Source organism: Trematomus bernacchii, unplaced genomic scaffold (genome assembly GCF_902827165.1).
Source record: "Trematomus bernacchii unplaced genomic scaffold, fTreBer1.1, whole genome shotgun sequence".
Lineage (NCBI taxonomy): Eukaryota > Metazoa > Chordata > Actinopteri > Perciformes > Nototheniidae > Trematomus > Trematomus bernacchii.
The window spans coordinates 87,851-100,091 of NW_022987910.1; the positions used below are offsets into that span (position 1 = coordinate 87,851).

Genomic DNA, 12,241 nt, shown 5'->3' on the forward strand with positions numbered 1-12,241 from the left:
AACTGATCTGGAAAGAAATTATGCCATTTAAAAAAAGATATAATATCCAAAAATAGAAATGGTCTGAAACGATAACCTACCGGTATTTAATTCACTTCATCGTCCAATTATTCTGGACTGAACAACAAATAAGAAAGCCTTCAGGATGGCCATCTACAATGCCACATTTTCCTCTTCGTGTTACTATTGTTGTTGCAATTATTTTTTGTATATCCTTTTATGATCATTCATTAAAAAAGTTTTGTTTTTTTAAACACACATAATGCGTCTGACGTCACTCGCTGCGTGCTGCTCCTCCCGCAGCGTCAGCTCACACGCGCTGTTGTTGTGATTGACAGAAGGGAGTCATGTTAACTTTCAGTTTGCTTTTCGGCCGTCACAAATATGTTTTTAAGTAAGTAAACAACTATGTCCGACATACTGATGAAGGAAATGGAGAGCATCTCGATCAGTCCGACGAAGCCTGAAGAGTGTCCAGACGGTGCTCGGAGCTTCCTGCTGGTGGATGAACAGGAAAACCTGCAGGTAAAGTTAGCAACTGAGCTAGCGGATGCTAACATGTAGCTGCTAAAGCTAAAAAGAGGAGAACAACAACGCATATTATTATAAAAGCCAGCCACTGTCACTTATGCTAACAGTTACAGTGCTGATGAATGACTCATGTCGGCTTACAAAACACCGAGCTAAAGTCATCATGTTATTGTTTTATCTCAATTTAAGGAGCTTTCTCTCCCTTTCTCTATTATATGAATAGCCTTTACCCGTGACGTTTGTTTTTTAAGCAAATACATATATTGTGTTACCTTCAAAAAAGGGAGGCAGAGCAGCTAACGTGTTTCTTATTGGGAAAGTCCCTGGTGAGTCATGGAGTGCAGCTGACCTACAGGACGCTCCCTCACTGTATTGTTGTTAAAGCAGTACAAAGTGCAGGGCATATTGATAACGGGTTCATTTATCCTAACAGTCTGAGATGTATAAGCTACAACCAAGCTGGACTTTTTTGAATGAATACGGCCATAATTCTGGACTGTATGTATATATTCTCAACGATAGTAGAATTATAGATCACCAAGTTCTTTATTTTTAGAAAGTTTGTTCATTTGTTAATTCAGAAACTATTTCTCTATTTGTAGGTGGGAGCTTATCAGACAGGTACAATCACAAAAAGACAAAACAATTGAAGGCTTGTCAACAAAGTTCTCCTCAGACAACATCAAGATTTGAGAATTAAGTACTTACAAATTCATGTCACCCAGCTAGAAATGATCTCTGTGCTTAATTAGTCAGCAAAGGTTGATAACAACTCAAATATCACCATAGAAAGTGTCTCACATTTCACTGAGGATTTCCCTCTCCACATGGATTAATAAAGGTGTATCTTATATTATCTACCACTCACAAAGCAGTGTCACACTTGTGGTTGTCGTCTTGCAATCTTGCTAGACATATTCCCAATGTTAGTACTCTAAGTTTGTTCTCTCTAACTACAGACAGTGAAAATACTAGCCAATAAAGCAGAAAGTTGTAGAAATCTTCAGAAATAAATGTTAAGAAATAACCAACCTGTCCACTTCTAAAATGTCCATTATGCGGCATGACAGTTTTTCATCAGTGTCTAGGCAATTGTTTTACAACTGCAATACAGTCACCATTAATAGCTTCCTGTTAGTGTGTCCTTCTGCTTGATGTAAAATAAAAAATCTCCTAACTCACACCATCATTATTTTTATTTTAACAATCAAACCAATCATTACTGCATCAGAAAAATTAACATTGAACACATCACATTTGTTAGCCCTACATTACGATGCTCTCTTGCGGGCACCAATGTTGGTAACATTAGTGGAGAACACTGAAGTTATTGTTCTTGATGTGTCTTAGACTTCTTGTCATCCACCACGACTGAATTGTACAAATTGAATAACCTTTTTCCATTGATTCAATTAAGTCAGCAGGGGAGCCTATGATATCATGTTAAGACCGCCCTGCAATCCATCCTCCGTCCTTAAATGACTTTTGGCGTTGTGCTCTCCTTACCCCCCCCCCCCCCCCTGCAGGTCCGTGATGAGACTGAGTTTGTGGACAGGCTGGGCTGTGGGGACGTGGCAGGAGTCAAGGTCCTCTCCATCTTTGGAAACACCGGCGATGGCAAGTCCCACACCCTCAACCACATCCTCTTCAGCGGGGAGAGTGTGTTCTACACCTCCAAGTCCCCCAGCTCCTGTACGGTGGGAGTGTGGGCTGCGTATGACCCCACCCTCGGCCTGGTCGCCCTGGATACTGAAGGCCTGTTGGGGGCCGCGGCCAATCAGAACCAGAGAATGCGGCTGCTGCTAAAGGTGCGTTTAGTGATCACTGGTTGGTTTGTTGAAAATACTTAATAACTGGATGTATTTATAGCAACAACTAAAAAAAAAAGTGTTGATCTCTATATTATTCAATTAGAGCTAGGCAATATGCCTTACAGATAGTGATTTGATATTTGAACATGCATATCGATATTTTCTATGAAATTACAAAATGGTTTCATTATTTTAGTTTAATGCGTATGAAAATCACAAGCGTGAATATTCTAGTATTCAAATCTAAGCACTATTAGGTGCTGTTCTGTCATTTTAAAGTCAAATTAGTCTTTGCAAATGTATTCTTTATTTACAATTCTAACCAATTATGCACACAATTGAAATGTAAATGTCACTTTAAATCAATACATTGAGTATATTAAATGTATTGCTCACTCCTACACCCAATGTATTTAAGTTTTATTTATGCATTTGTTGGATATAAGGTGGAGAAAATGTGTGTTTAGCCATTTTTGTTGATATGGAGCTAATCATTTGCGAGCTCCTTTTATTTATTGACAGATCCCAAATTGCATTATAGCTTCTCCAGGTTCCCAGTTTTTTCTGGCCCAGCTCAGTGTTGCTACAGGGCGGTGCTGGTAGTATCACACAGATGGGAGAGTGCTTCTTGTTGTTGTGATAGCTGGATTCAAGAGAAGGATATGGAAACAAATCAAGTGTGTGTCACTGTCAATGTAGTTGGCTGTTAAAAGAGGAGAATGTGAGGTTTATTTCCAATCCTTTTATTTTAATTATCTTCCTGGCACTATAAACAATATTTTAAACATCTACTACCTTTCCTTCCAGGTGCTGGCAGTGTCTGATATAGTGGTCTATCGTACACGGGCAGAGCGCCTCCACAACGACATGTTCCAGTTCCTGAGCAACGCGTCGGGGGCCTACCTGAAGCACTTCACCCCGGAGCTCCGGGCCCTCTCCAGCCGCTGCGGTCTAGATGTGCCTCTGTCGTCTCTTGGGCCTGCTGTGATCATCTTCCAGGAGACTACGCACACCCAGCTGCTCGCTCATGGTAGGGGAGGGAAATGTACTTGATGCAAATGCTGTATGTGATCAGATAGCAACCCTTTTGCTCTTTAACAGGATATCTTTGGGGGGTGTTAAGCTCTTTGGTGTTCTGTTTACCTGCTGAGAACCCCGGCTGAACAGTTTAAGTTCTTTGGAGGCACCATGTTATTATTTAAAAAACAACCTGCTGTTTTAGTCAAAAAAATCTAAAGTAAATGAAGAGAGGAGTCAGGAGTCAGAAATGATGGTATAACAATCAGTGAATACAATTAAAATCTTGTGAATTACAGCAACCATGAGAGATCCTTGAGCATAGATTCATAAATGAGCACCAAAACATTACACTGATGTTTGTAGTGAGGTCTGCGAGATTAGCCGGAGACAAAGACAGAGATGTCACACACACATACACACACATACACACACATGCACACACACACATACACACACACACACACACAAGACTAAACACAACTCCCTGGTAAAGAAAATAATTGGGTACTATTTAGTCGGGAATGCATCTGTTGTTAATTTGTTATCGTGCGGTTACGTTTTCCATGTAACATCTTAACGTTGTCCCCCCCATTGTGTCACTGTGGGGGGGCTGCAGCCTCATCCAGGGGATTGCAATTAACTTCTTAGCAATTATATAAGAAAGACTCTCAGTATTTATGCCTCATTGTTTCTGCTGCAGATGCTAAGTTGTCCGGTCATGCCGACACGCTGCTCCAGAAGCGTTTTCACGAACTGGGCCTGGGTACGGAGGCCTTCAGCTCCGTGCAGTATGTTGGCACCCAGACCATCACACCCCCCACTGACTACAGCCGGCTGCTGGAGGCCGTCAAGCAGCAAGTGAAGAACACTCACACACGCTCCCCCCGCCAGCCCGGGATAATGTTTCACGCTCTGGAGGTAAGTGGTGGACCATTACCTTTGTTGTTAACTTAAAGTTCGATGTATAGACATTTAACAGAGGGATGAAGATATGTTGTCTCATAGTCGTGACTCTTATCTTATTTTGCTTCCATAATTCCTCTCTCCTGTCCCTCTTCACCTTTTTTTTTATTGCTTTTCCTTAGGCCCTGAGTGAGCGTTTCTGTGGAGAACTGTCAGACGACAAGATGATCCCGTACTCCTTCTTCCCAGACGAGTACTTCACCTGCTCTGCTGTCTGCCTCAGCTGCAAGTGAGTCATCAACAAACATTTCAAGAGATTAAACTGCGCTGGAACATTTGACTCGAACAAAATCTGGGAAGTATTTTGACTCAAAGCCTGGTCTAAATGAAGTCTTTGAGCTAATCTTCTAAACCTGAGCACATTTAAAGTTGGCATCACTTCTTTTACTTTGTTCAGTGTATAGTTATTTTGCTAATTCTGTGACCTTTTATCAAGCATTATTATAGATATTTAAGAATGAAAGGGATGGCTGTATCACCTTGCTTACCCTCTGTTATTGATGAAGTCTGGCCCTTATGTTTGGTTTCAGACATCTGAGCATCGATCCTTTGCATCATTCCACCACATACACTTTTCAGTTCAACAGAATTGTTCCAATGTTTCGAATTGTACCGGTAAAACAAAGTCGATTTGAATCAGTAAATTTAACTTTTTTCTGCAAAAACGATATCAGACAAAATGTATAATTCCGAGTATTTTCATGTAGTTATCAGTTCCAAATCTTTTTAAATGAATTAGAGAACACACATCTTCCTCAGTATTTTCACACAGCCGGTTTAAGGCTCTTATTACCAGATGGAAAAATAAACAGACACACAAACAGAAGTGTGTCAGGTGCTGCTGGCTTATTCACAGAATTTGAATGTTTTCCCTAAAAGCAGAAATCTGTTGTTGTTCTTGTGCATGCTAACTGACTTCCCAGTGGTACACATTACATGTAATGTCTTTCCCATCTTTTTTGGAAGAGAGAGAAAAAGTAATTGAGAGTCCCCTACTCTTTGTGTTTCCTTCTTCATGGAAAGTTGAGTGTGAGATATGAGGTTTCAGTTCTGGACTATTGGACTTCCTCAAACCTGTTTGCACTGTTGATGTCTTTCATGTTGTTCTGAAACTATTGGTTTTCTGTTCCTCTCTAGCATTCGCTGTAGAAATGGAATGAACCATCTGAGAGACAGGGTCCCCCACTTGGCAGATGGACTGTGCCAGTATGTTCACCAGTACAACAACAAAGTCCTTATCTGCAAGGTAAGACTGACCAGGCACCAACTGGGACCTAGTTCTCTATGTGGTGTCAGCTATTTAGATTTTGTACTGGATGTCGCATGCTGCGCCAAATTCCAGGCCCCTTTTCAAATCATTTTTGATCCTATCTTACAAAAAATAACACACAATATAACTGTTTATATGTCTTCTATATTAATTTCAGTTTTTGATTGTCTTATGTCTCCAGAGGTGTTATGAGGGAGGCAGAGAGGTGATCGTTTTGCCCAAGACGTCGGCTTCCTCTGATAACCCATGGTTTGGATTGGCCAAGTATGCGTGGTCAGGGTACGTAAATATACACACACACACACACACACACACACACACACACACACACAGCATTTGTATTGCCTCTCTGCAATTATCTCATTGTATCTCCCTGCCTCCCATTAGCTATGTGTTGGAGTGTGCTAGCTGTGGTGTAATCTACCGCAGCAGACAGTACTGGGTGGGGAACCAGGACCCTGAGAGCGGCGTGGTGCGGTCCGAGGTCAAGCACGTCTGGGAGGGGGTGAGCACTCCAGCTTTCTTCTTTTGCTCCACTTTTACTCCGTTTCAATACAAATTAACTGCAGATTATTGATTAGGCATTTGATAGATGGGATCATTAATACTCACCATTCACCAAGGCCAGACCACAACATTAAGAAACCTAATCACATGATATTTGATTGTCTTGGGGGATCAATAAACTTTATTTAAATTACATATAACATTTGCTATTATAACAACATCATAATGGCAACACCTTGCATGAAGTTTGCTGTTTCTGCTCAAAAGAAGATCCTGTAGGTGATACATTTGAAGCCCTTATCATTGTTTCAGTAGGGATGAATATATATTGGTACCGTCATCATTCACCGACCTTTTCCGATCAATCTTCTTTTCTCCACCTTCATTTATCCCTCTCTCTTCTTTCAGTCGGACACTTTTCTGACGACCCACCAGAACGCTGCCCAGAGGGTCCTGGACGGGATGAACTACGTGATCCAGTCAGTGTCGGAGTACAGCACCGGGCCCACCAAAGCTGTGGCAGCCTGGGTCACTGACCAGGTGGCCCCCCCGTACTGGAGACCCAACACAGAGATCACTGTGAGTGTGAACAGCTAGAGATGAGACACACTGAATAACAATTCATATAACAAGGGATAAAGTTGTACGAAAAAAGCCCAGGTGTTATGAAATCTTTCCTTTATGACAGATTAACAGAAAGAAGAAATTGTTGAAGATATTTTTCATTATATCCCTGCAAATGTCTGTCCTCATTGAATCTTCCTCTGCCCCTCAGGCGTGTCATGGCTGCAGGAAGGTGTTTGAGGAGGCGGAGAGGAAGCACCACTGCCGATCGTGTGGCGAGGGTTTCTGCCATCCCTGCTCCAGCCAGAGGATGCCGGTGCCGGAGAGGGGCTGGGGCAGTGGGCCGGTCCGGGTCTGTAAGAAGTGCTACCAGCAGGGAGGGCCGGCTGACACCAACAGCCAGGGTAAGAAAATGATCATGACTCAGCATTTAGTTTACCAGCATCTTTGTTCTGCTCATGGAGGTTAACTTCACCTTTATTTGTAAGTTGTGTTTAATTGATTTGCTGACAGCATATAGCAGTTGAAGTCACATAATCACAATGTGTTTTATTATTAAATATGGATATTAAATATTATTATTAAAGGGATTCAAAACAAAAATTCAAGCAATTCCGATAAAAATAAGCTTTTCACAAAGATTATTTCTTAAAAATGTATATATTTGTTGTCATACCTTGACTCTTGAAATGGATATTACATTCACCTTATATAATAAAATCTACTTTTTAGAATGTAATGTTAAAGATATGCTTTGTATATGTGCTAGCTGCTTTCATAAATATTGTTATTGCTAGTTTTGTGTACTGTTCATACATGTCTTTCCGTCAGTGTGTAAGGTGGAGCCTCGTGGTCTGATCGCTCGCAGGGTGACGGAGGTGGCGCAGTCTACACTGGACATGGTCACCACAGCTGTGGACTACCCTATCTGTGAGTGCAGCTGCATTTCACAACTAAAATAAAAACAATCAATAAATACATTGAAATTAAATAATGTTAGATAGACGAATATGGAAGTAAATTGCAATATATTTAAGGACTGGCTACTTAAATATCCCAATTCTGGAAAGAAAGAGCTGTATGTATATGTATATGTATCAGAGATGGAGTACTCGAGTCCTGGACTCGGAGTCGAGTGCCGATTTTCGGGACTCGTGACTCGACTCGGACTCGCGCACTGATTGACGCGACTCAGACTTGGACTCGTGAATTCTGGCGCACGATGACTTGGACTCGGACTCGGACTCGTGAATTATCGCGTACGCTGACTTGGACTCGGACTCGGTCTCGTGAATTTTTCCCCCCATGATGACTCGGACTCGACTTGTACATTGACGCTCCGACTTGGACTCGGACTCGGACTCGAGCAAGTTTTCTATGGAGTCTGATGTCCTCTATCCTGGCGTGTGCACCGGCTGCGAGGCGAGTTCATGTACTGGGCCCCGCTATTCCAGTCTAAAGATGTCTAGAGACACACCCCGCATCGTGCTGTATGCTTTCACACATTCTGCTTCCACATTGGAAAAGAGCAGCGCAAAATGCTCTATGTGGAAACAATATTGAAGAGAAGGCTCTGTAACACATTACTCTAAGGATCGAGTTCAGACATATAGGCTGTCTTGAACACTATCATCAGAGTAACGTGATCTAATCAATAAATAAAGATTCAGCCACACGAAAACACATGGCTACTTAACATGCAGAATGAAGTCATTTTGCATGCTAAGTAGCCATGTGCTTTCTGGGGCTAAATCTTTATCAGTAAACCGATTTAACCGGTAAAAGTTCCTTCAAAATAAGAGTCCCGATCTTATTACTATCAAAATAAAAGTGCAAAACGAAAACTTTACCATAGGAAAATATTGGCATACAAATATAATCACTTCTCTAAAAGGTAACTCATTTTAAATATAGTTTATTTATATATAATAATAATGATATTAATATTAGTAATAAGCTTTATATTTGTATAGCACCTATTACAAGACTTGTAGCCAAACTGGCTTCACAGCAGTTCAATAGACAGATTAGTATAACATGACAGGATAAAAGCAATGTAGAGGAGCAGCTACATTTCAACACATATATCCACGAAGATTAATACATGAAGACTTGTGACTCGGACTTGACTTGGACTTGGACTCGGACTCGAACGCAGGTAATGATGACTCGGACTCGGACTCGACTCGGACTTGGACTCGGACTCGAACACAGGTAATGATGACTCGGACTCGGACTCGACTCGGACATTCCTTGGCTGACTCGGACTTGGACTCGGACTCGACTACGACTCTCCCTTGGTGACTCGGACTTGGACTCGGACTCGAAGAGTGGTGACTCGAGAGTGACTTGGACTCGTGAATTGGTGACTTGACTACAACACTGATATGTATATATATATATGTGTATGTACTGGGCCCTGGTCCTTGCAATGAATATTTTGCATAAATACAAATATGATGGTCTAGAACAGTGGTTCTCAACTGGTGGGTCGCGACACAAAAGTGGGTCGCGGACCCTTTTCGAGTGGGTCGCAGATGTGTGAGTGAAGAAAAAATAAATAAATAAAAAATAAAAAATTCTTTCAATTTATTTATTTTTTGGAAAAGGTCAAACTTTTATTTTGAAGGCCCGATTTTCTAACGCTGTGCATGCAGTAGGCGTTGGACTGGAAGTACCGGAGACCATAAACGGTTTTGAAAACTTCTGTCACCTAGTGATCATCTTCTCAATAAAACATCTTTGCTGATGTTTTTTCGAGTCTTCTGGCCAATCAGAATCAAGATTGTTGCCGGAAGTCCCCACGGAGAACTATTCTTTATACATCCATGGGTACAACTTCAGATCAAAATGAACACATAATGAAATATGACCCCCGGTTTGATGATTAACAGACTCTCTCCTCTTTACTCTTCTCTCTGTCTGGAGCAGTAAGTTCAGCTGTCAGAACAAAGTAAAAAACAAACAATGGCATAAAATATGATTAATATAGTAATAGTATTTATTTATTTTCTTCTCAGAGTGTTGTACCAGAATGCGTAGTTTATATGTTAGTATTTCAAAAATCTCAGAGAATACCCCCAGACCCCCCTTCTGGGGTTGGGTTTTCAGCATGTCACATTTTTCATGTGTGGTGAATTTGCAGGATTGCAAGTCTGCCTTTTTGTTTTTATTTTAAAAGCATACTTTAGTTCTGTGAAGGGATATATGCACTGTACTTCACTTTAATTCATATTGTATGCTGAAAAGCGTATATATTACAGCACGATTTTTTGTTGAATAGATTTGAGTGGTTCAAAATGTTGGGTCGCGATTTATTGACAAAGGAAAAAAATGGGTCCCGACGCCTGACCAGTTTAGAACCACTGGTCTAGAAGCTATCCATACATCATAAGTTATTTGATAGCAGCTGGACATTCACTACATAAACATTATTAAAGCTCCATGAGCAATGTATCAGCCCTAGTGTATAGTAGGCAGTTTTCACGAGTTGTCTGTTCAAATATGGATATTTATGCCATTATCAAAATCTTAAATTAAATATTTATTGTTCCTTCCACTCCCCTTAGGTTTTATGAAAGATGTGGCTCGGCCGGATTACTGGGTGCCAGATGCGGACATCACCCAGTGCCACCAGTGCTCCAAACCCTTTACTCCGGCCATATCCAAGCACCACTGCAGGGCCTGTGGGCAGGGTGTGTGCGGCCCCTGCTCCACACACATCAAGCCTGTGCCCTCCCGAGGCTGGGACCACCCGGTCAGAGTGTGTGAAGGCTGCCACGCCCGCAAGGACAGTCTGTGAGCTTTTTTAACCTGGAGAGCTTCCTCAGATGATCCACGAAGAACACTGTGAATCGTGGCACTGCTGCTCCCAGAGAACAAGGAGGATTGAGTATGAAGCACTAAACGGCAGAACTGCAATAAGCCTTGTTTTAATGCGTGAAGAGAGACAAAGCTTAAAATGGTCCCCTTGTGTTTTATCAGTGCTGGCCCGGGATCAGCTTCCCATCTAATATGCCTTCCTCTATCTACTGATTCTGCAGCAGTCCAGAGGCACAACATCGATCAACTTCTCTATAGCCCTACTGCAGCAGTCTAGCTATCATTAAACCAAATGGAAAGCTGGACGTGTGATTCTTGGAAATGTAGGATATAAGGACATACAACTCTTCTCCATTCTGCAGAGCTAGAACTCTTTGCTGTTATCATGTGTAGTCTTCCTTCATTTATTTGTTTTTTGCACAGCCCTACAGCACACAACCCATTCTCAATTTGACCAATTTGTAAACAAGTAAATAAGATGCACTGGGATTTTAAGAGAGACATTTTTTTTTATTTAGAGGGGTTCTTAACCTGTCTACAGCCTCATCTCAATATATTGTATCATCCCTGCAAAGCCCTCAGAAAGGTAGAGAAAGTGTGGGGGGGTTTTATCCTCCTGCTGATCCTTCTCTTCTCATGTCTTTCTCTCTTTGGGGTATAAAAGAGAACAAGACTGTTGGAAAAAGAGAGCTCTGTGTATGCCTGTAACACTCTGGACAGAAAGAGAGAAAACATACTGTAGAGAGAACACGAGCTACAGCAGTGTGTGCCTTCATGGGAAGCTTGATTCCCATTTCTATAGCCCCTGATGTCTGTTTTAGGGGTTTCCTTCATATGTGCAAGGTGTAATGAGATTATTTGTGCCTAATTGCAGGGCAATGTAATCCAGAGCCTCGCTCATCTGACTTAATTGTATTTACAATATGGTGAAATTGATAGGAAAATAAACTTTGTAGCACATTAAAGACATTCCAATGTATGGACATACCTGTTTACTGATAGATTGGCTTTTCTGAGGTCTTTATAAAAATGACGGCACTCTTTTGAGCTACAGTAATAACGCTTCAGAAAGTAATATTTAATGAATGCACCTGCACTAGACTGGACAATTATTGTTAACCCTTAGATGCACGAGTGACTGGACCCTACACTCTTCCATAAGTGGGTCAAAAAGGACCCGTATTAGAATAATGTGTTTTTATGCCATTTTTGTCATTTTGGTTAAGAAAAATCACTTGTATAATATTTAGTATTATATTTTGGTTCACACTAGAAATAATTATAATTCTAGAAATTTTTTTTACATTTTGAAAAAAAACGTTTTCTCATAGGATTCCATAGAAAATGCATGCGGGTCAGTTTTGACCCACTTATGGAAGCTTGGGGTACTAATACAAAAACTACAATTTCTTAAAATGTAAATTTAAAATGTGAATGGCATGATATCCAAAACATGTTTTTTGAGGAATAGCTGGAATATGAAATGATAAAAAAAATGTAATTACAAAGATACTTCAAGAAAACCACCTCACCGGGTCAAAAAAGACCCACTTATGCATCTAAGGAATTATACACTTTCTGTCAAAGGGACTGAGGGACTCAGTTTTAACATTCTGAATGAATGCTATTTCTCATTGTCCAGAAATAATCAATCAATTTGAAAAATGTTTTTTCAGTGAAATTGACAATCTTGATTTTCTTTCTTCTTAAATCAGGCTTGTTCAAATAAAAAGAACAAAGGAAAACGTTGTCT

General features: G+C 40.8%; 1 protein-coding gene across 1 annotated transcript; it reads left to right on the plus strand.

Annotated features, from left to right (window-relative positions):
- The first annotated feature begins 300 nt into the window (after positions 1-300).
- Positions 301-11,489, plus strand: si:ch211-11n16.2 (zinc finger FYVE domain-containing protein 1). Its single transcript, XM_034115181.1, has 12 exons — positions 301-525; positions 2,058-2,339; positions 3,150-3,372; positions 4,063-4,280; positions 4,448-4,554; positions 5,463-5,571; positions 5,777-5,874; positions 5,983-6,100; positions 6,511-6,681; positions 6,878-7,070; positions 7,498-7,596; positions 10,236-11,489. The coding sequence occupies exons 1-12, from the start codon at positions 409-411 to the stop codon at positions 10,466-10,468; spliced, it is 1,968 nt and encodes a 655-aa protein (XP_033971072.1). The 5' UTR covers positions 301-408; the 3' UTR covers positions 10,469-11,489.
- The last annotated feature ends 752 nt before the right edge of the window (positions 11,490-12,241 follow it).

Bases quoted from the DNA above. Each gene is read 5' to 3' on its own strand.
- si:ch211-11n16.2 (XM_034115181.1), top strand. From the start codon at position 409: ATGTCCGACATACTGATGAAGGAAATGGAGAGCATCTCGATCAGTCCG. The intron at 5,572-5,776 runs GTAAGACTGACC...TTATGTCTCCAG, and splicing joins ACAAAGTCCTTATCTGCAAG to AGGTGTTATGAGGGAGGCAG. The intron at 7,597-10,235 runs GTGAGTGCAGCT...CACTCCCCTTAG, and splicing joins AGCTGTGGACTACCCTATCT to GTTTTATGAAAGATGTGGCT.